This window comes from Camponotus vicinus, unplaced genomic scaffold (assembly GCF_025532165.1).
Source record: "Camponotus vicinus isolate PSW18456_S1 unplaced genomic scaffold, iyCamVici1.0 SCAF_6, whole genome shotgun sequence".
Classification (NCBI taxonomy): domain Eukaryota; kingdom Metazoa; phylum Arthropoda; class Insecta; order Hymenoptera; family Formicidae; genus Camponotus; species Camponotus vicinus.
In genome coordinates this window covers 1,941,116-1,962,776 of record NW_028141978.1, presented here as the reverse complement: position 1 = coordinate 1,962,776, position 21,661 = coordinate 1,941,116, and the positions used below count along the sequence as shown (strand labels likewise).

General features: G+C 27.2%; 4 protein-coding genes and 1 long non-coding RNA gene across 11 annotated transcripts in view; 2 read left to right on the top strand and 3 right to left on the bottom strand.

Moving 5' to 3' along the window:
- Positions 1 to 286: 286 nt before the first annotated feature.
- On the bottom strand, positions 287 to 6,171 carry LOC145973895 (4'-phosphopantetheine phosphatase). Its single transcript, XM_083103543.1, has 13 exons — positions 5,729 to 6,171; positions 5,090 to 5,372; positions 4,394 to 4,577; positions 4,224 to 4,316; positions 3,791 to 3,938; positions 3,380 to 3,570; positions 2,920 to 3,194; positions 2,689 to 2,841; positions 2,512 to 2,599; positions 2,219 to 2,423; positions 1,917 to 2,074; positions 1,611 to 1,780; positions 287 to 1,457 (listed from the first exon to the last, which is right to left on the bottom strand). The coding sequence occupies exons 1-13, from the start codon at positions 5,907 to 5,909 to the stop codon at positions 1,151 to 1,153; spliced, it is 2,436 nt and encodes an 811-aa protein (XP_082959669.1). The 5' UTR covers positions 5,910 to 6,171; the 3' UTR covers positions 287 to 1,150.
- A 295-nt stretch (positions 6,172 to 6,466) lies between these two features.
- Alg9 (alpha-1,2-mannosyltransferase Alg9) lies at positions 6,467 to 11,288 on the bottom strand. Its single transcript, XM_083103555.1, has 12 exons — positions 11,159 to 11,288; positions 10,507 to 10,645; positions 10,041 to 10,246; positions 9,820 to 9,933; positions 9,607 to 9,717; positions 9,198 to 9,480; positions 8,752 to 8,868; positions 8,321 to 8,534; positions 8,063 to 8,204; positions 7,791 to 7,920; positions 7,534 to 7,664; positions 6,467 to 7,435 (listed from the first exon to the last, which is right to left on the bottom strand). Exons 1-12 carry the CDS (start codon positions 11,236 to 11,238, stop codon positions 7,297 to 7,299), a joined length of 1,806 nt encoding a protein of 601 aa, XP_082959681.1. The 5' UTR covers positions 11,239 to 11,288; the 3' UTR covers positions 6,467 to 7,296.
- Positions 10,952 to 13,605, top strand: LOC145973905 (cilia- and flagella-associated protein 300). 2 transcript variants are annotated; one of them, XM_083103567.1, is made up of 6 exons: positions 10,952 to 11,737; positions 11,890 to 11,971; positions 12,256 to 12,325; positions 12,423 to 12,595; positions 12,760 to 12,932; positions 13,009 to 13,605. In XM_083103567.1, the coding sequence occupies exons 1-6, from the start codon at positions 11,643 to 11,645 to the stop codon at positions 13,208 to 13,210; spliced, it is 795 nt and encodes a 264-aa protein (XP_082959693.1). In that variant the 5' UTR covers positions 10,952 to 11,642; the 3' UTR covers positions 13,211 to 13,605. The 2 variants fall into 2 exon arrangements, with proteins under 2 accessions (XP_082959693.1, XP_082959692.1); XM_083103566.1 differs by having other exon boundaries at positions 12,396 to 12,595.
- Positions 13,606 to 14,575: 970 nt separating this feature from the next.
- LOC145973896 (uncharacterized) lies at positions 14,576 to 20,913 on the bottom strand. Of its 5 annotated transcripts, XM_083103546.1 has the most exons (12): positions 19,946 to 20,673; positions 19,554 to 19,660; positions 18,356 to 18,518; positions 18,222 to 18,269; positions 17,848 to 18,029; positions 17,570 to 17,690; positions 16,967 to 17,495; positions 16,666 to 16,871; positions 16,293 to 16,530; positions 15,071 to 15,287; positions 14,823 to 14,995; positions 14,576 to 14,746 (listed from the first exon to the last, which is right to left on the bottom strand). In XM_083103546.1, the coding sequence occupies exons 3-12, from the start codon at positions 18,487 to 18,489 to the stop codon at positions 14,648 to 14,650; spliced, it is 1,947 nt and encodes a 648-aa protein (XP_082959672.1). In that variant the 5' UTR covers positions 18,490 to 18,518; positions 19,554 to 19,660; positions 19,946 to 20,673; the 3' UTR covers positions 14,576 to 14,647. The 5 variants fall into 5 exon arrangements, with proteins under 5 accessions (XP_082959672.1, XP_082959673.1, XP_082959670.1 ...); XM_083103547.1 differs by lacking the exons at positions 19,554 to 19,660; positions 19,946 to 20,673 and adding an exon at positions 20,832 to 20,913; XM_083103544.1 differs by lacking the exon at positions 19,554 to 19,660.
- Positions 15,127 to 21,661, top strand: part of LOC145973910 (uncharacterized) — a 17,094-nt gene continuing 10,559 nt past the window's right edge. Inside the window, exon 1 of one of the 2 annotated variants that reach the window (XR_014439573.1) lies at positions 15,127 to 15,741. This is a non-coding gene — a long non-coding RNA (uncharacterized LOC145973910). Of the gene's footprint in view, positions 15,742 to 16,209; positions 17,526 to 21,661 lie in introns of those variants that run through there. The other variant, XR_014439574.1, reaches the window with a different exon arrangement.

Sequence of the window (21,661 nt, the reverse complement as noted above, 5' to 3'; positions counted from 1 at the left end):
ACTATCATAATAAAACAATGATTCAATTTTCGGCAGAAAGTTTTCTATAATAATAGATAATAAAGAAAGATTTTTATATATACAATGTTAGTATGATAATTATATATAAACTGTATAAAATATCAGGCATTATTATAACTTAGAAAAAACTATAATTCTAGTTTTCTGTATTTTCTTTACATATGATAGTATCACAGAAAATGTATTTTATGTAATATTTTATATGTATATTACAAAGATTTTTCTGCAATGTATAAAATATTTTTGCAATAATTATGGCAACGAATTATATATGGAAAATTATTTTATTGTCTTAAACCATTATTTATATAACGATTCTAATTTTTTACATCAGTATAAATACATATGTGCCTATATACATTAATATTTCTAACATTCCTGCGAAAAAAATAAAATAAATAATACACTTTTTATAACTGGATGAAGCACGATCGAATTACTTTAAACAGTTAATTCATTAATTGTTAAGAAAATTATAAAATTATAATTAAATAATCTCTTTCATATAAATGTAGAATATTTTATCATTGTTCCGAAAAAATTTAATTTTATTTATGATATATATATATATATATTTTTTTTTTCGTTTTATAAGAAAAAAAATAATGCTTTTTTAGGTTCATGTAGCTGATGAGATGTACAAAAGTTCAGTTCGCAATTTACTAAAAACTTAGATTAAAAAACTTGAAAGTTAAAATTTGAATGCTAATACTACAACAGGCTTTTTAAAAAAATAATAAGATTAAATAAAATAATACAAATTGTCAATAAAGACAATGTCAGTAATACAAGCTATAATTGAAGTAAAAAATGATGATAAAAAATTTAAAAAAAAAAGAAAAAAAAACACTTTTAACGGAGCATGATTTAATAAAATTATTTTATATTCAATGTCTTATATTTTACATAATCTGGATTATCTAACGATTTTCATGATATTCCATTTGTATGTTTGTTTCCTAACATCAATATAAACTTAATATTTTTAAGCGTATTTGCACACACACAATTTTCTTTAATTTTTTTTTTTTTAAGGAAGGCAATTTGTTGTATATTTAATTACTAATCTAGAAAATAATTGTATTGCTTATTTTACATTGACATTTTACTTGTATTTCTGGTGTCAAAATTATCGCATTTCAATATTTCCGTTATCTGTCTTATACATTGACGGACAATCATCTTCTATCGTTTTCGATTTTATTCCAATATCATAGATCTTAGTTTTCGATGATTGTTCATATTTGCATATCACAGCATACATATCACCGCCTAAGCGAAGCGCCAACCATCGATTTTTTACAACAGCCAATTTTAAACAATCACACTTCATTTTGGCGTGAAAATTTGTATGTAAGGTTCTACCCATGCCCTCGATGACTATAAGATCCACATTATGCTTCACCATTGCAAGACATAGATCCAGATTCAGACGACTATTAAATAATAAAATAATATTATATATCATTAATATTAAATTATTAATAAATATTACAAAATTGGAGAAATTATAAAATAACATTTTTTTATTATAAGTAAAATATATAATTGCTTATAATTATAATTGTAAGATATTTCGAAATACATACCTTAGATCTAAACAAGGACCTGCTTGTGCAGTTTCCATGGCAATAAGTGTATTATCTTCTAAAGCCTGTTTAATAACATTACAAATTTTTGCGGCATCCCGTAATGTTACAACCAATTCGGGATATGTTACATCATTCAAAGCTGGCAAAGAATTAGCGCATAATATTACCTAAAAATATATATATTTTTTTTAAATTTAAGATAAAATGTAATTTTTTCAATTAATTATTTAATAAATTAGTTTTTACAAATAGTTTGACATTTTCAAAAAGATTGATTTATAAGTACGATTAATGTTAACTAACTTTAGTTCCTCGTTGTAATAAATCTCGTGCAAATGGCAAAATTCCAAGAATTATATCCACACCACTGTTATCTACAAAAATGGCTGCACATTTATGAGACTGTCCATTCTGTAATCTATGTATCCAATCATCTAAATTATCCTCCAACCATGGTCTACCTGTTTTTACAACAGAAATTGTCTTTAGAATTTTATTAAAATAACATAAAAGTCAGAAAAAGTTTTTTGGAAGATCTAGTTCAGTCTTGTAATAGCCAAAAGCAATTGCAATACTGATTTTTTAATTTAATAATACTAGTTTACCTGGAATTTTTGTTTGAGCTTCTTTGAAGCCAAAATCAGTGGTTTCTAATAGTTTTGCAACATCTTTTGCACCCCAATCAAATATATTACCACTCAAAACACCAAGAATCAAAGCTCTTATCTTTTCTGCACCTTCTAACTTATCTAAAGTAGTTATGCGATCATGTAGATGCCTTAAAGCTTCTTCATTCTCTTTCTTTTTTTGCTACAAATAAGACAATATAATGTAATTTATTAATTTTGTGTTTTAATAATTTGAAAAAGAGATAATTTAAAAAACAAAGATCACTTACATGTAAATATGGATCTGGAAAATCAAACTCTTTCATACAATGCTCAATAGTATCTAGTAATATTCTAACTGTAAGTGCCCCATATGCACTGCAAATTAAAAATTATATAATTTAGTTCACATATACATGTGTAATTAATTTATCTATTATTAGTATTTCTCATGATGGAAAACTTACACTGGTTGTGTATGAAGATAATGTAATCTATTAATGTATTTTTCCTTAAGTTTTGATCCTCTATCCTTTGCCGTCGGACTATGTGGTTGACTATGAATAGCTCTCGCCACAAATTTATCCACGGATTCTTCAAAACATTGTAACCAATAATCTCTGTAAGCATAAATATTTTATTATTTAGATTTGCATAATCATAATTTTAAAAAATAATTGAACAAAAATCTCTCATACCTGGCCTCCTTATCCTGAGCGAGATCTGTGGTATCAGGATTGTAAGATGCAGGGTCTTTTAATAGTGGACAGAATGTAACAATATATTCTGCTTGATCGATTTCCAATTGATCAATCTTCATTCCGAGATCAGTTGGCACAGAATCGTTAAAACCTGATGACCCGGCATAATTTTCCAACCAGCTGTATTTATCTGACTGTTCAGTGCCATATAAATATGCTCCAATCGCACCAAGGTAACCTTCATGGCGAAGAAAGAGAGGCTTTACCTTATCCTAAATAATGGATATGTGACAGCAACATAAATATATAGAAACATATAGTTTATAAAGAAGCCTGCATTTTATTTTGATCTTTTGCTAATTATATAAAAATGGTTTAATTAAAAAAATATATAATTATGTTGAAAAAAATATTGTAAAGCACAGAGAAGCAAAGAGAAGCAACTGTAGAGACTAACATGAGACCAGTATTTGATGGAGTATGAAATGGTATGCATCGATAGTGGATGGTTACGAAGGAAATAACCACCAAAATAAATCTTGTCCATATTGTACACAGTCGCATATAAACTAGCAATGTGCCCAATATCATTGCTAATGGTGATTAACAAACTCCTTGCAAGATCAGCTTCAGAAAATTTTGGTTGTCCTGGAATGTTATATATTAATATAATTAATATTTAAATTAGAAAATGCATAGTTTAGTTTCTTTTACTCAAACTAAAAACTAATAAGTAGGAGTTTATTGTAACGACTTGATAATGAGAGATAATTATCATTTTTTGTATATTATGCTTTAAACACAGTTTGAGAGAATATATTTTTGACAATAATCTTATGATATCGAATTTATGTATATTTATGCATACCACAAGCCACTGCCTTGCCAAAAGATGATGCAATAAGTTCTCCAGGTAAACCTTGAGAGGAATAATCGCCTCCATAAATATCTTTCACTAACATATCTACATTACGGTGATCCCCTCGTTCTGCAAGTTGCAGCAATTCATCAAAGCCCTAGCAGGGTGTTTTTAAAGTCATTGTTTTAATACATATCTCTATATATATAATTCACATGACTCAATGGAGTACTAAGATGGAGTAAAATCCTTTTATATAATGAAATAATATATAAAAAACAATTTATTTTACTATAAAATCTCATTTCAAGCAGATTTGTAAAGATTAAATAAAAAAAAATACATATTAATTATACAGAAATTATGTAATAGTTATTAAGAGAATTATTAAGAATTATTAAGAGAAATAATAGTATAATCTAAGAAATTACAAATTCTGTACCTTTCTTTTTGTTAGTAGTGACCCTAATCCCCAAAATGTACCTCCTCCTGTAGCTGTACCTCCGATTCTTTCAAATACTTCATCTGATTCTACCTATAAAATTTAAAAAGAATTTAAGAATTCATTTAGTCATTATAAATAAAAATATTTACTAAGTATTTATTACTTACTTTAAGAATACTGACGCCACTGCCAATATTAACTAGCAAATATGGAAATATGTTAGGTTCAGCTTTTTGAAATTTATATTCTGGATTTGCATGACGATGATATTCAAAAGCTTCACATGGTATATTTTTAAGTAAGAAATTACAGCCTTTTATCAGACAATCTATCTCGTCTTCCTTGTCAACTCTAAAATTTTATCTTATCAATTAGTAAACGTGACATTAAGGCCGGAATTCATAGTCTGATCTTATATTCAAGATTGTCTCAAGTCTGGTCTTAGGTCGTCTTAAGATTCTGTTCAGCCAATGAAATAGCCGTATAACATTTTCAAACCTTACTTAAGATGATCTTGAATATAAGATCGGACTATGAATTCCGGCCTAAGAGTTTCATATAGTATAAGTAAATTATAAGTATATTATAGTATATTATAAGTTGAACAATATAAGACTAAATATTATATGTAACAAGATACAATATTTTTAATATTTATATGGAAAATTTATAGATATTTAAATTTTAAATTAAAATATATATTAATTGAAATATACGTAAGTATATAAATAAAATCAAAATATATATAAATATGTAAATAAAATATACGAATGAAATTTTAAAATTTATATACTTGCTATATTTTGCTATACTTTATATATTTTGCTTATTAAGCAAAATTTACAATATTTAATAATACTTACAATAATCCTAATTTCTCTTGCAATAAAGGAGTATATTTAAATGCTCCACCTCCAGTTACTTTAATACTTTTCCCATGAAAACGTTCAACATCTACTAAATTTTTCTTGACAAAGTCTAAGCAGTTTTCAATATATCTTGTTTCAAATTTAACAAAGTGTAATCTGCTACCCTCAAATACTTTGTATGCTCGTTCTCCACTATTTCCTAAACCTTCTGCATCCTCATAAAGTGCCTTGCGATAACTTATCGTTGAATAATATGCAATTTTCGTTAATGACAATCCTGAAATAATATGCAATATACATTAAATTTGAAAAAAAAGATATAGTCTGAAAATATTTTTTTTTTACACAAACAACAACTAATAACTGATAGACACAAGAGCAATTCGAATTTAGCCTTAGCAATTTGATAGCAATTTGATACATAAATATAACATAATGCATAAATTTGTTATACTAGCAGGTATCAGTTACATAGTAAACGTAAACACAGCAGATAATTATATTTATTTCACAATAGTTTAATTTCGCGGAATGAAATGCGAGACGATGACGATGCAAGAGTTAATCTTAAAAAGCCAAGCTGAAAAAGATGCTATCCGGAAAGAACCATTCGGTTTCAATTGTACAACATACCGATATCTATGGCGAAGGTTTGCGCATTTTTTAGATTGGCAAACACCTCGACGGCCGGCGGCAATTTGATGCATTGCGGATGCGAATGCTCGCCGTCGATCTCCGCTGCCATTTCCGTTTCACGGACGACAATTTGTCGATTCTCCCAGCGTTTGACACCCACTTGACGGTCTACGCGCATTTAATGACTAGCAGGTGGCGATTGTACACCTACATGATCGACGTGTGCAGGTCAGATGCCAGATAAGATGCTCTGATTTACGTAGCCGACAGCCGACATAAACATCTGATTCTGGGAGAGCGGGGAGGGATCCCGAAAGGGAGTTTCGCTCTTTCTCGTTTTTGCCCGTATACCAATTATTCACTTACTCATATTGCGCATGCGAAATGCGCAATACAATGTATACGTTTAGTCAAGGTTAGTAAGTCTAACGTGTTGACATATTCTTCTTATTGTTAGATTTATTTACTTCTCTATGCATTCTATATTTACAAATTTACTCAGAATAACGTATCAATCTTAGAGGATAAATAAATGAGCTCCCTTTACCAGTTCCAGTCTTTTAACGTTGCATATGTTACATTGGTGCTTTCCATTTACATCAAAACTCAGATAAATCTCACTTCTGTCTTTCTTCAACATTCATGTTAAAGAAAGACAGAAGTGAGATTTATCTGAGTTTTGATGTAAATGGAAAGCACCTATTAATATCCAACTGATAAATAACAGATGTTTTTTTATAATTTTCTTATTTTATTGGAAGGAAAAAGATAAAGTTTAAAGTGAGTGTAGCCAATACACACACACACACACACTTAGCTATAAAAAACAGACCTATTATCTAACATAATTAATGTGTTAGTTAAATAGCTGATTTACAGGATTTACAAGCTAAAAATTTTAAGTAATCGTAAGTTTAATCTTTTAGGTTCTTTTTGCTCATATTATCGTTTACAGATCTTAAAATATTATGGATATTTTAATTAGAATAGATTTCATGACCACTGATGTATTTATAATATGTACATCATGTGCGCATATATTTACATATTTATATCAGTATAATCATTCTAATTAATAAATATCATCTAATAACTATTGATACATTAATAATTTTACAATTTACAATTCATGTGTCATGATAGCTTAACGAAGATTTCTTACACACAATTGTAACATATTACATGTATCATTTATTTGTTATATTTAAAAATATTAATCTAAACATATTTATATAGAGTTCAAAATCTTTGAGATTTACAAAGCTATATATAGATTATATAATCTTTATATTGCAAAAAAAAGTTGTTTTTGATACATCCTTAGAAAGTAAAATTGTTAAAAATAAAATTGTAAGAAATTTTCACTAGGATAAATTTTATGTATACTATTAATTTTTACTGTTCGTAAATTTTAAATCAAATTTTGAGTCAAAATCTTTAACTTAAATTGATTTGTCTCTATGTACATAATATATACATTTTTAACTAATATTTCATCATAAAATTTATTTACTTAATCATAAAATAACAAAAATTATTTCTCTGGGTAAACTTCTGTCTTTCATTTAAGAAAGCTTAGAATTCCTTTGCTTCAAGGACAGCAAAGATTTAAACTTATTACTTTGTAATAAGTTATATGAGCCATATGTACAAAATTTATGTGATACAAATGGAATGTAGAATGCTCTGAAGAGTGAATGTGACCTGTAATATAAATCATAATAGATTATATTAGATATGAAAAAATATTTCTAATTACAGTTATCAGATATTGAATATATGAATAAAGTTCTTAAACTTACTTTGATACATCTAGGAATTTAGAAGATTTTACAATAGTAAAATGATCACTTAGCCGAGAATAATTCGGTTCTAAAGTTGTTTCAGTTCCTATATCCAGATCTAATAGAAAATGGCACTTATCTAAATTAAACTAAAAGCAAAAGAGAAAGAGAAGTATTAATAAAAGCAATTGATGTAACTATAAAATTTAATAACTTGTAATATTTTGTTAAAATAAATAAGTACTTACATAACGTTAAAATAAATAAATACTTACATAACGTGATGATTCCTCTTTATTCATATCATTAAAATGTGCTTGAATTACACTTGTTGCATTTTCATGATCTAAAAAAGGTTGTGGTAATTGTCCTTTAAATTCGGATTTCAAATATTGTAATTTCCAACTAAAAACAATTCAACATTGTATATAAGAATAATATAGTTGTATTAAATTAATGCAAAATATATTAGTGTTTTGTATAATATGTACAAGAATTAGAAAAGAATATATTTTTTAATTAATTCAGAGTTAATGTTTGCACTTACTTATTAGAAGGAAAGAAAAAACTGCTAGGAAAACGATGCCACTCTTTTCCAATACAAAAATTTATGTTAACATCATTGGGTACCTCGCCTTCTGTTCCAAGCTTATTAGCTTCAAACATAATTTCCATAGGAGCATAATATCCTAATATAATAAATAAACAAATTCCATATGTTAAGTAGCATAAACTATATAAATTGTTATTTAAATAAAAAGTTTTTTGTAATATGTAATATTATAAAATATATACGATATAGAACCTTTATATATCGCCAATGATCTTGAAAATCCCAAGAGGCCACATATTAATATCGCCAAAACGGTAATGTGTGTAGTAAACTGTAAATAATGGCAACTGATATGCGACGAATTGAATTTCGTTCTAAGATAAAAGTATAACTTTTGTACAATATCCACTGCTATCGCGCCTGCCAAACAAATCATAGGATATACTGGAAACAAGAACCGTTCCTCCTGTTGACACATTTATCTTGTCAATCTCTTTGTTTTATATTTTATAAATCAATTTGTAATATTAAGTAATAGAATAGGAGCACACACATTTGAACAATCTAAATATTGCAAACAAAAAATTTTCAACATTTTTCAAGAATGCAGAAATATATTGTTTAAATATGTGTATCCATTCTTTTCATAATAAGATAAGATCAATATTATTTTTTATACATACTTTGTGCGGCTGAAGGAAGAACACAAAAATCCATAGATATAAAGGTGATAGTGAATACCAATAAGAAAGACATAAACGATCTCTTGGACGTGCCGGCATGATTAACCATACTAAAAACTATATAATTGAGTAATTAAAATATTGCCAAAATATATCGCACTTATATAAGATGTTGCAACTATTGCATTTCTTTTTTCATTGGTAAACAATTTAAATAAATTTTGAGAGATGCAAACAATTAATGTTCTGCTTATTTGATTGTTAATTGTAAATAAATTTGACTTAGTGCTAAGATATTAATAGTAAGAGAGTTTTGTACAAAGTTTTCACACCAAATCTTTCAGATTAAAAGAAAATATTAATTAAAATTCGTTAAAGAAAATCTATAGTTTATAACAACTTTCAAGGCATTTTATATATAAAAAATGAATTGTAAAAATTCTTACTAAACCCAAAGGTGCAAATAATGCACCGATAAAGACAAAGTTGAAATTCAGGAATCCATTGATGATATAATAACTGAATGGTTCAGTGCCATAAAGATTGGGTCCATGATTAGTGAAGACATTGTATAATATAATGTTTAATGGCGCGGCGACAAATTTGCCAAAATATAAGGAATCCACCCACACCATTGGTATTCCAATTACAACAGCGGATATAATAACCCACTTTATAAATTTGCCCCATTCTCGCCTGTGTATTAACATCTCAATGGCAATAGGCACTCTAGAAAGTAAGACAAAGGAAAATTTTCACTCTCTCATGATATGCAATTATATACATATATATATTATATATATATATATATATATATATATATATATATATCATTTATATTAGTATATAAATTACCCAAGCAATGCAGCAAATGGCCATCCAAGTAACGAAGAAATGGCAGTAGCAAAAATAGCCAGTTCATATTGGCGAGCGTACCAAGCTGCTATAGCAACAGTACTTACATACCTGTTATGATATATTTTGTTAAAGAAATATTAATGTAATATAAGTAAATTATGTATATATGTGTGTATGTGTGTGTGTGTGTGTTTTGCACCTAATACTTACATTGAAAAAGATGATGGTAAAAATGCAGCACTGGAAATATACATCCCAGAACTAAGAATAAGAAATGCTAATGTAAGCCTTGCTATATGAACTCCAAATTCGCGACAGACATTTCTGTAAAATATAGGAGATTACAAGTTGTAGAGCAAAACTAAGATTTGTATCAATTATGACTTATATTACATCATATATAGATATTTAGTTTTGTCAGAAAAACATACTTGTAAAAATATACTTCAGATAATGCACAACCCATTGATAGAAAACATCGTATAAAGTAGAAAACTAGTACAGGATTTGGTTCCAATAAGTAATGATAAACTTTTGCTGGTACCATATGAATTAATAGGTACATATATGAACGTAAGGCATATTCAGGACTATATTCCCATGTTTGCTGGCCTGTTCCATAGAGCAAGTAATGACTCTAAGACAATTCAGAAGATAATATAGATGCTGTATCGCATAAAAATATGATGTGAAAAATTACTAAAATTTATGGTACAAATTTATACTCCATTCATAACAATATTCTCTAACAATGTTTTTTTTAAGAATTAATTGCATCTCTGATATTTTGATTAAAATAGAAATCAATTCCAGATGCAATAAATGTGTAGCTTTGAAAAATTATTATTTTTTAAACAGTCTAGATATTTATAATATTAAATTAGTTTATGAATTCACCGGTTCCCAGTAATTGTACGTTTCATCACAGTCTGTTATATGACTCCATATAGCAGAACAAAATCTTGCCAATAGTAGCAGTTTGAAAGCTGTATCATAACCAGGATAAACAAGTCCCATATCGGAAGATTCTTCTGGCCTGAAATATACTTATTTGAATTTTTTTGCTCTATACTTCTCTTATATTTTAACTACTATTATTCATAATGTGATTTGTTTTATAACTGAGACTGCAAAATTATAATTATTTAAAAAAATAATGTGATAACATATGATTTATTTTTCTGAATTATTTGCAATAATTAATTGTCTACAATAATTAATATCCAGAATATATGAGACTTTTCTTTCACTATTTAAAAATTTACAAATTCATGTATCTTGAATTATCGAAATTAAAAAATTGAATACCAAATATAATGTAAAATTAAATATAAAAAATTAACACAAGAATTATGTGAATATCATGAATGTGAGTTGCTTTTTAAACATGCATATTTGTTGTTGTCCAATATTTCCCATGTGTCACATTAAAAGGTTAACTCGATATGTGAGTCAACCTTTTAAATATTTCACGCACTAGAAATGTTTACGAAACTGTCTAAAGAAAGGACAAAAAAGGAAAGGGAGAGAGAACATATTTTTTATATACTTTGAAAATCTCCTGCCATTGATCTTTTTTAATTCTTTCTTCGATAAAACGAGCTGCCGCTGACGTTGATTAGGCGCCATGATCTTTTCGCGCACCTTATCTATACTATTCGTTTTCTCAGTCTTCTCTCTGCTATTATCTACTGAGAACACATCGTTATAATATATATTTATCAATGTTAAAAATCAATACAAATAGAGTCGAAAGCGTAATTAAATCTTTCATTAAATATTTTTGTAAAATTGCAAAAATATTTTTTTCAACAAAGCAACGACACGCAGAGAAAGAGAGAGAGAGAGAGAGAGAAATAATTATAGAAAGAGTTCTGTTTCTTTTCATGTCCATTTAAATTTAAAATACATATTTTATACCATGCTTATAATTAAAGATTATTTCATATTATATTAAAATTTTATTTCATATTTAATAAATTACATGCGCATGGGAAAGCGTTTGTTAATTCCATAGTAACGGATATGTAAAAATGGAGATTGACCCGAAATTTACGTTTGTGCCATTGAATGAGAAAATTTATATCGGAATTAACGATAGAAAAACGCAAGAATATCTTTGTAAATGGTATTAATATTTATTAATTTTATAATATAGTTTTTTATATGTAAACATTTAATTTTTTAGATTAATGAGCAGATTAGTCTCTCGATAAAAGTAATGATAATTATTTTCAAATGTATTAAAAATTATTTTATAATTATTGTTTAATTTTATAGGGGTTTAAAAGGAAATTTTGTCATTCAAAATTTTTCTTTCAACGAATCATTTCAACAGTACCATAAATATCAGCTGGCTGATGTAAGTTTATTTCGTTTCAATAAACAAAAATAATTTCTTTAATATATGATAATAATGAGAGAGATGTTGAATTATTTTAATAAAGAAATCAAAATCAAATTTTCCTTTAATACAGTATTAAAACAAAGGATAAAATGTATATCAAAATTAATTTTTTTATTGTGTATAAAAAATACAAATTACTTTTTATTTCTATGGGAAGAAAAAAGAATAATATAATAATTATTCAGTGATATATGAATATATATAATTTACAATCTTTATTGGAATTTATAAATTTGTAGGCGTTTTTTAAAGACGATTCTGTTGCAAAAGCATTATTGTCTAAACAAGGCAATGCCTGGATAAAGCAAGGTATCACACATATTTGCAATATTTAACTATATATAATATTTATTATATCTTTTTTTATAAATCAATTTAGTCAAGCGAAAGAGATTTCTGCTGTTAGGTATACGAGCGTCGAGCGTAGAGATAAAACAAGTGCCATGTTCTGTCTTGAGTATGTCTTTCTTTAATAAATTGAAGGACCCAAATAATGGGATAGTGCATGATTCAGGAACGATTTGTAAAAGATACGATATGCAAGTAGAGGATTTTTTAGTGTCTGATAATTTACGTGGTGTAAGATATTTTTATTAGAAATAAATTGTATTATATTTCGAGTTATTTAACGAAAATTTATCAAAATTATAGGAATTTTATCGGAATGTTTACATTATTTTAACAACTCCGAGACATTTGTGTTGCATATTAGAAATTTTTTATGTATAATTATTCTTGTTTAGATGCTTTTAGATGAGGAATCGGAAGAATACAACTTGTATTCAGAAGAGGAAAGAAATGAATTTATGTTTCGAATTTTTCAAATGCTCGTTCTTGGCGGAATATTATGTCAATATGAGGATACGTTAGAGCCATATCTAGATGTTACTAAAAATATCTATAAGGATCTTATAAGGTTATCAGAATATTTATATTAAAGTTATTTTCAATGAAATATAGAATGACGAGAAATTTAAAACTGTTTCTTCTAGGGTGCAGAAACAAAATACCTCAAATGACTTATTTGTGAATACTTTAGTATTAGAAGTAGTTGCTAAAGATAGCAAAGGCCAAGATTATTTTCCATCTGATTCCAGTAAAAAACAAAATATTGCATTTTTACTGGTAGATGCTAATTCTCGCGAAATCACATCCTTTGTGTATCAGTATGGCGGGTATTGTCCTGTGGACTGAATCCGATTATATTATATATATATTTTATTATAAATATCATACTTATTATTTCTGCATATCTGTGCATATTTCCTTAATTTATATCAGTCAGATAGTATATAATAATAATTCTAGTATATTTACATAGTATAATCTTATAATTTATATAAAATAATTTATGACAATTAATATCAATACTAATTATATTTCATACAAGATAATTTATTCTATAATATAATTATAAACTATGAACTTAATTATACTTAATTATCCTCATCTATATTTTTTTTAGCATATAATCTAATTTATATATAAATACAATGTTCTTATTGCGTATGTATGTAGAAAGAATTATTTGATTAGAATGCCATATGTTGTATGTATATAATTTATATACATAAATTATACATACATGAGCCATTCAATTCATTGCAAAAATTATAAAAAAATAAATTACTATTAACTGTATTTAATTTGAATTAATTTATATTACACACCAATATCATTTAGTGGGAATTATACTCAAATTAAACATAAATATAACTGAAACATTTTCTGTGTAAATTTCTTTGTGTTGTGCGTATAATACTTATATATATTCACTCTTTATTATGATATTCATAGAAGTTTATATAAGGTATATAAATTTATGTATGTATGTGTGTATAAATAAATAAATAAATGAAAAAATATATCTTTATTTGCAATTTATAAAGATCAAAATATCACCTATTTTTTTTAGCAATGTATCGAATTTAAATATACACTGAATCACAAAAGAAAACGAATATTTTATAAGATATTTATCTCTTTTTACAACTTTTAACATTTATAAAAAAACACTTTCTATGAATTAGTTATGATGAATGTAAAATTAATAGATGTATTTTACATATATATCTCTCCTGTATTCTTATATCACATACAAAATGCTGTGTATATTTAATAACTTCAAAATGCTTATCAGTATTTTGCTCAAACCTGTATTAATAATCAATTATTATAAATAAACATTATGATAAATTTTCGATAATTATGCAAAAATATTTATTTACGAAAATCTTGTAATGTGTATAACACATACGAAATATTTTGCATTAAAGATCCAAATATGTGATTGCTTTTATAATAGTCATTCACAGATATGAGAACACTTTCAGGAATGATATGTGCCACTTAATACTTTCTCGATAATTCATTTAGCTACATTCGTCAATACGTATAATTAATAATTTAAATAAATCAGTAATCTAACAGTATAATTAATACTTTAATACCAGTCTAATATAGACAACTCTGACACAGACAGACTCTGTATAGCATAAAAAATATTAAATCACACAGCATTTTTATTTAAAATTAAATAACATTTTCCGCACTATACAATTAAAATTGTCACTTTCTTTGATTTGTGTTTTGATGTTGTGTTTCTATGTACAATATTTAACATTTAGTTCTTTATTCTTTACAATAGCAGTATTTGCGCAAATGAAACAGTGAGTTTTCCACACATCTCGCTTGAGATCCATACATATTAATTCTGCTAACATCAGAGATCTATAACGCAAATTATAATATGTATTCATTGTAAAATAAAACTTTTTGTTAATTATGAATTGATTCCTTTACTTACTTTAACGTGGAAAGTATTTTCCGCGAGATTATGAGTAATGCTGACTTCAAATAGCGCATCACCCGGCACTGTTCTCACCTTTAATTGATAAATATCCATTGCAACTTGGGTTTTGGCACTAAAATCACCTATGAATCCGTCTTGATCTCCAGACTTTCGAAAATCTAATAAACCTGTAAAATGTTATAAAGATATTAGCTTTTTTTATGATGCATGTATAACAATATGTCTTCTTCTATATGTTATACCTTTGGTAGGTATGAGCTTAGCGGCCCATAAGATCTTATCCAAATGTAATATCGCGCATATGTCGTGATGATCTACAGTGTAACCATTAAGGAATTGGACAAAATAATTGGCAGCAGCGACAATGTTTGTATCGTCGATCGAGATTTCTTTCCATCCAAGACACGCACACCAATGTGGCTCTATAAATGCATCTGCGCACGTTCTGTTCAGGGGCACCTAAAGAATATTATATTAATAAAGAATATTATATTAATTTATCTTTTCTTTTATTTTTACATATATTTGACCATACAGAAATTATAAATCCATAAGTTCTAATATATTATTGCAGTAATGTATTTATTTGACAATTAACAGTTTAAAAAGATCAGGAAATTTGTTCTATTTATTGTAAAAAGTGAAAAAAAAACATCTTTGTGAGGCTGATTCTAGTATTAATAAATAATTCTAGTATTAATAAATAACTTTTATATTTATTTATAATCACAAGAAATAATGAAAGAGTAGTAAGAAATAGTGAGAAGTAGGAAATAGTGAGAAGTAGGAAATAGTGGGAAGTAGGAAATAGTGGGAAGTAATAGGAAGTAGAGGGGATGTTCTAAATAACGAGACGTATTATTCATTAGTATGATGTAAATCTCGCGTTATTGCAGATGCGTGATGATTTTCGGTAAATTCATTTTCCTACAATTCGCGCAAATAAGAATTATCTATCTGCTTATCGTCATGCTTGTTTTATTTCATAAGAATTCTCATCCAATATCATAATTTGATTATCTACAAGAGTGCATGAATCATCCAATTTCATATTGTAATGAACAGGTGTGCTGCTGAAGTTAGAAAAGATAGCAGAAGTTCTAGTTACTAATAAAGGAATGTCGTTCTTTTTGCAATTTCTACATTATATATTATTTTCTCATCGAAATATTGAAAAATATAAAAAAAGTTTATTAGACATTATTTAATATTATTCCACTTCTTCTTTTTACTTTTAATAATATATAAATATGCAAGCAATATATTGGAATTGTAAAAAAATCTTAGAAACCTTAAGTATTTTATTTGAATTTAATTACCACACAAAAGTTAAAGTATATTAACGCGAATAATAAATTACGAAACATTAGATTTTCAATTTTAATTTTACAGTTGGAATATACATATAAAATATATGTAGATATATATGTATAAAAATATAATTATATTATTGTATTAACTTACCTTATCAAATAAGCTGATAGCTCTTTGACGATAATCCACATTTTTTGGCATATTAAAAGTAAGTATGCTTTCCAATGTCTTGTGTACGTCAAATGGTGATGTTAAGTATTGTGTATTGTATACAAAGTTTGCATATGCTTGTGGATGGGCTTGCTTGAACCATGATGGAAAAATGAAAGAGAAAAACGGTAACCTTTCCTCTTGCTTACCTTGGAGAGTATTACGAATGTCTGCAAATCTGCAAAACAAAAATAACACAATTGTTCATATGCATATTAAATAACCTGTACATGTATATAAATTGTACAGTCAGTAAAGGGCATAGAAAACGCGTAATGCTATTATATATTATATATACATATAATATTCAGACCTGTGTCCATGGTCGCTCATCAAAATCAAAACAGTATTGTTTAAATGCCCGAAATTGTGAAGGTCTTTTAACCAAGAATATACATCGTTATCCACTACTCCGATATCATTATAAGAGTCATGAGAAAGTTCGCCATGAAATCCAAATACGAATTTTGGTTGCTTTTTATATGTATTAAATATCGTTTTTATATAATTCATCATTACCTATATAAAAATAATTAAATCAACAATTAAATTAACTTCTTGGATCCTTTATCTTATTAATAAAAATTCACATAACGTTTTATATATATACATACCATATGACGCGGGATGCCAGCTATACAGAATTTGTTATATGTTTTGAAATACGGAGAAGCTGCTAAATAATACGTGCGCATATAATGATGAGTCGGTTGTTCGTCGAATCCTTTCAAGCGGTACGTGAACGTTCCAATATGCGGTACATCTTCCATAAAACCTGTTATATATCCGTGTTCCTTATATTTATTCCATATCATGGGATACACGTTGACGTAATTCGCTTTGTGACCCATTCGTTTTCGCGTTTCTGGTAATTCAAGTTCGATCTTGCCAGTTAAAATTGGAATAAGCGCTTGTGGTGTACCATCTCCTACGATGTTATATCCTTCTAACACTAGAGCATCCAATTGTTGTTTTATGAAATGATAAGTTCTCGGTAGTTTACGAATGAAGGTATTTCGCGATAGTGAATCGAAGCCGAACATAAGAACGTTTAATTTCACTCCTGTGTCCGGCACAGTGTCCCAATTGTGTTGCTGCTCGACATACGGATCGTATTTTACTCCGGCGAGTACACTACGCCACCTAAGCATATTCATTATCAATGATATAACGGTAAGAACATTTGTAAAAATATAAGCATAAACAAATTAACTAACACATCTCCATTTTTTGATTTGCATTTAACATCTGCAAAATCGCTGTCCTTCAAAATGTAGAAATCACCAGCTTGTATACCATCTAATAATTTTACATTGTAATCATCTGTTCTGATAATTTCTAAAAAGAAAATAACAAAAATTACACATTATCTAGAATAATACTAACCCTAATTCTATTTTAATTGAAATAATATATCTCTATTAGTACTATAATCACACATGTAATATAAAGAATATTTTATTTATATTAAAGATATAATTTTTTTTTTACTCACCACTGAATGTGCATGTTACTTGTCCATGCTTTCTCTTTGCTTTATTAGTAATAACAAGTCTTGAACCTTCCACTGTGACCCAATCTTCAGGTCCGCACGATAAAGGCGGTACATCATATATGAATCTCATTATTTCAGGACTAGAGATATTTAATTGAGGTAATTTGCATGCAACACCTTCTCTGCACAAATATATTAAATAAATAATAAATACCCGCAAATAATATGACAACTGTGAATAAAATACATAAGCTATCATGTGCTGCAATTATATACTATTATTCAGTAATTATTGAACTATACAAAAAATGAGACTCTTATAAAAAATTTAATTATTGCTTCGTTTCTTGAAAAACAAATTATTGTATACATACCTTGCATAAGACTGTTCTGACTCTTTAATTATTCGAGATATGTGTATTCTGTAATTAAATGAAAATCACAAAATGAAAAATATATCTTGATATTAAAATAAGAACATAAGATAAAATATTAAAAGATCACTCACAATTTATCTAAATTTGAAAGATCAGGTTCATTAAATCCTAATTCTGTTCTTATTACTTGAACAACACAAAATAACAGCGCTATAGATAGTGCTGCTATTATGCAACGACGAAAATGGCACGCTGTGACTCTCATGTTTATTCAATTCAATATGTAAAGAATTTCTGTAAAATATAAAATGTCATGAGTTTAAAATTAATTTTCAACATTTAATTAGAAATGAATAAGCATATTTTATTTTTTCTTTCTCTTTCACTTTCAGAATATATACAGAATGTACATTAACTCTCTATTAAATTTTATTGCACTTACTCTTAAAATATTCATATTTTTTAAATAAATGTCAAAATTTAAAATATTCAAAATACATTAGTAAATTATTTATTTTGCTGATGTACTTTGTTCAAGCAATATTATGCAACAGCAGATAAATAGAACAATGTTTCAATTTAAACTGACGCTTTATACTGCATAAAAGGATTGCTTGTTGGTCGCTATGAGATATATCATTTCCTGATATGGATGATAGTATGTATGATAGTATATATATAATGTATGGGGACTTTACGTATATATATTATATTTATCAGATGCAAATACTAAGAGTACTATCTTTCTGCTCTGATAACTGCCATAATCAATTTTAATATTGTTACTTATTCTATTCAATTTTAAAATATTATATGTATATATACATAAAGATATTTATTTTTAATAATTTTAAACATTATATCAATATAACAGTCTACGATATATATACATATTCTTTTTTAATTAAATATATATTGTAATAATATATTTTGAAATACATATCATTCACTAATTTTCAGTAATTTCCAATTTAAAATTTCTTTAATAATAATTAATTTCGCAACATATACAATTTCATCATATATAAAAAATAAACGAAGAGCATATTGATAATATAACAGATTATATGAAATATAATTTGATTATAAAATCACTATACACTTAGACACTGATCAAATAATAATAACGATACACAATGATTATAAGTAATTATCTCGCTATATACAAATTATGTGCTTATCTATGATCAAATATCTCGATATGTGAGAAATGACTTCCGTTAATATTATCATATTTGTACAGTATTCAAGTGGATTTTGTTAAGAAGAATTCAAATAAAATTTATATATCAAATAGATATTTATAAATAATATGTTTTTAGATGTTACTTGTATGATATTTTTGATGATATTTTGATATTTCTGATGAGAAAATTTCTTCAATATTTTTGTATTAAAATCCATGTTTTTATATCTAATATAATCTTAGAGAGTTTCTATAAAGATTGAATATAAATATAATATTAGCAACATGAGAGAATTTGTGCCAATACATCATACATCATTTGCGTGTATAGATATTCAAGCAAACACACAAACAATAATTTCTAAAATTGAATGAAAAAAGACCAGGAGTCTTTAATTATAAAATATTATAATTAATATATAAAAATGAATTTTGATATCAGATATATTTGTTATTTTGCATTAACACATAGATACATAATAATTGCTGTAAATAGGCACACACATGCACAACATACAAAGTGAAAAAGTATTACCTTTACAACTTTACATTATCACTTATGATAAAGCGATGAGTGCGAATACACAATGCTTAATTAATATTTGATTTGCAACATGATGACAAATGCATTCATATAATAATTAGGAAGAATATATACGTCAACAAATGCACGACGAAATATCGAAGACGATTCAAGACCAGTCACGCGAGTTACAGCCTGTCAAGATGCTTAGACAAGTGGTGTAGGAATTCGTCCGCAAAATATAACGCTACATCGCGCACAAAAGTGGGAATAAATAGGAAGAGCAGTCCGTTTCACTCTCGTAAACGAGACGCTCCTAAGCGTTGGACGAAATTTCGACATCGACACTTCGCGATGCGTTTGATCCTCACGATAAAATGTCCCTTTGCATCGAATGTCCATCGAAGATCAAAATCACCTCATTTCGGTCCACGTAGCAATAATAAACTGCTATAAACGTTCGCACTTCGCACTTCGCACCTGCACGCACGCGTGAAATACCGTCGCACGCGCCTCACGTGAAACGCGAGAAATAACGAAGTTGAAAGTTGAAAGTCGAATGTCCGCGAATGTCAGAGGTTGGAGGATCGACCGATGACGTCACTCGTGAAATTTGAGCATCACATTTATTATAAAAAATATTTAAAAATTTCTTTCTCCTTTCTTTTAAGATTATTTCGTTTGACGACGTCGAAAATTTCAAGGGATTTCTGAAAATTTTTCGGACAATACAATATATAAGCATACATATTTACGTGTGTAAAATTTCGAGGATGCGAATAACGCAAATTAAAATGGTTATTTTCTGCAACAGAGTGAAATGTGATTTATAATTTAGTGCTAAGGTGATATTAAAAACATACCGAATTTAATAATTCTTGTAATTTTAATGACTTACTTATAAACCACAATTCGAGACGCGACTCTTTAAATATTTTCATAAACTGACGTATAGTCTTATGTGGTATGAATAAATCAGCTGATCGCTTATGAAGCGCTCGTGTCTTGTGTCAGTATGTGACATATCATTGTCAACGAAAACTACGTGCATTACATATACAGGGTGTCCTAGACCACCCGTACACCCATTTTCTTTCAAAAACTAAGCATTTTAGAGAAAAACGTTTTCGACAAAAATTGTATGGTTTTGAGGGGAACATAAGATGGTGTCATTGGTTTGACCTTGGATGGCATCGTTAAGGTGAGGTTAAGGACACCTTTAATTTCTTAAATGGAACCACCTATTTTTTATTGCATATTCTTATAGCTTATGTCGAGAGCTTTCCAAAACACTATAATAAAGTATTTTTTCATCAAGTACTTTTCGAGTTATAAGGCTTGAAATAATTTCTTAATTTTACATAAACCATAAAATATCTAGTAAAATATTCATTTTTCGATTATCTTACCTTAATACTTTTATGTACAAAATAATGAGAGGAATCGATTGGTGTAAAGGAAACACATAATTGTTTCGAAAAAAAAATGTAATTGTTAATTGCAAATTACATTTTTTTTTTCGAAACAATTTTGTGTTTTCTTTACACCAATTGATTCCTCTCATTATTTTGTACATAAAAGTATTAAGGTAAGATAATCGAAAAATGAATATTTTACTAGATATTTTATGGTTTATGTAAAATTAAGAAATTATTTCAAGCCTTATAACTCGAAAAGTACTTGATGAAAAAATACTTTATCATAGTGTTTTGGAAAGCTCTCGACATA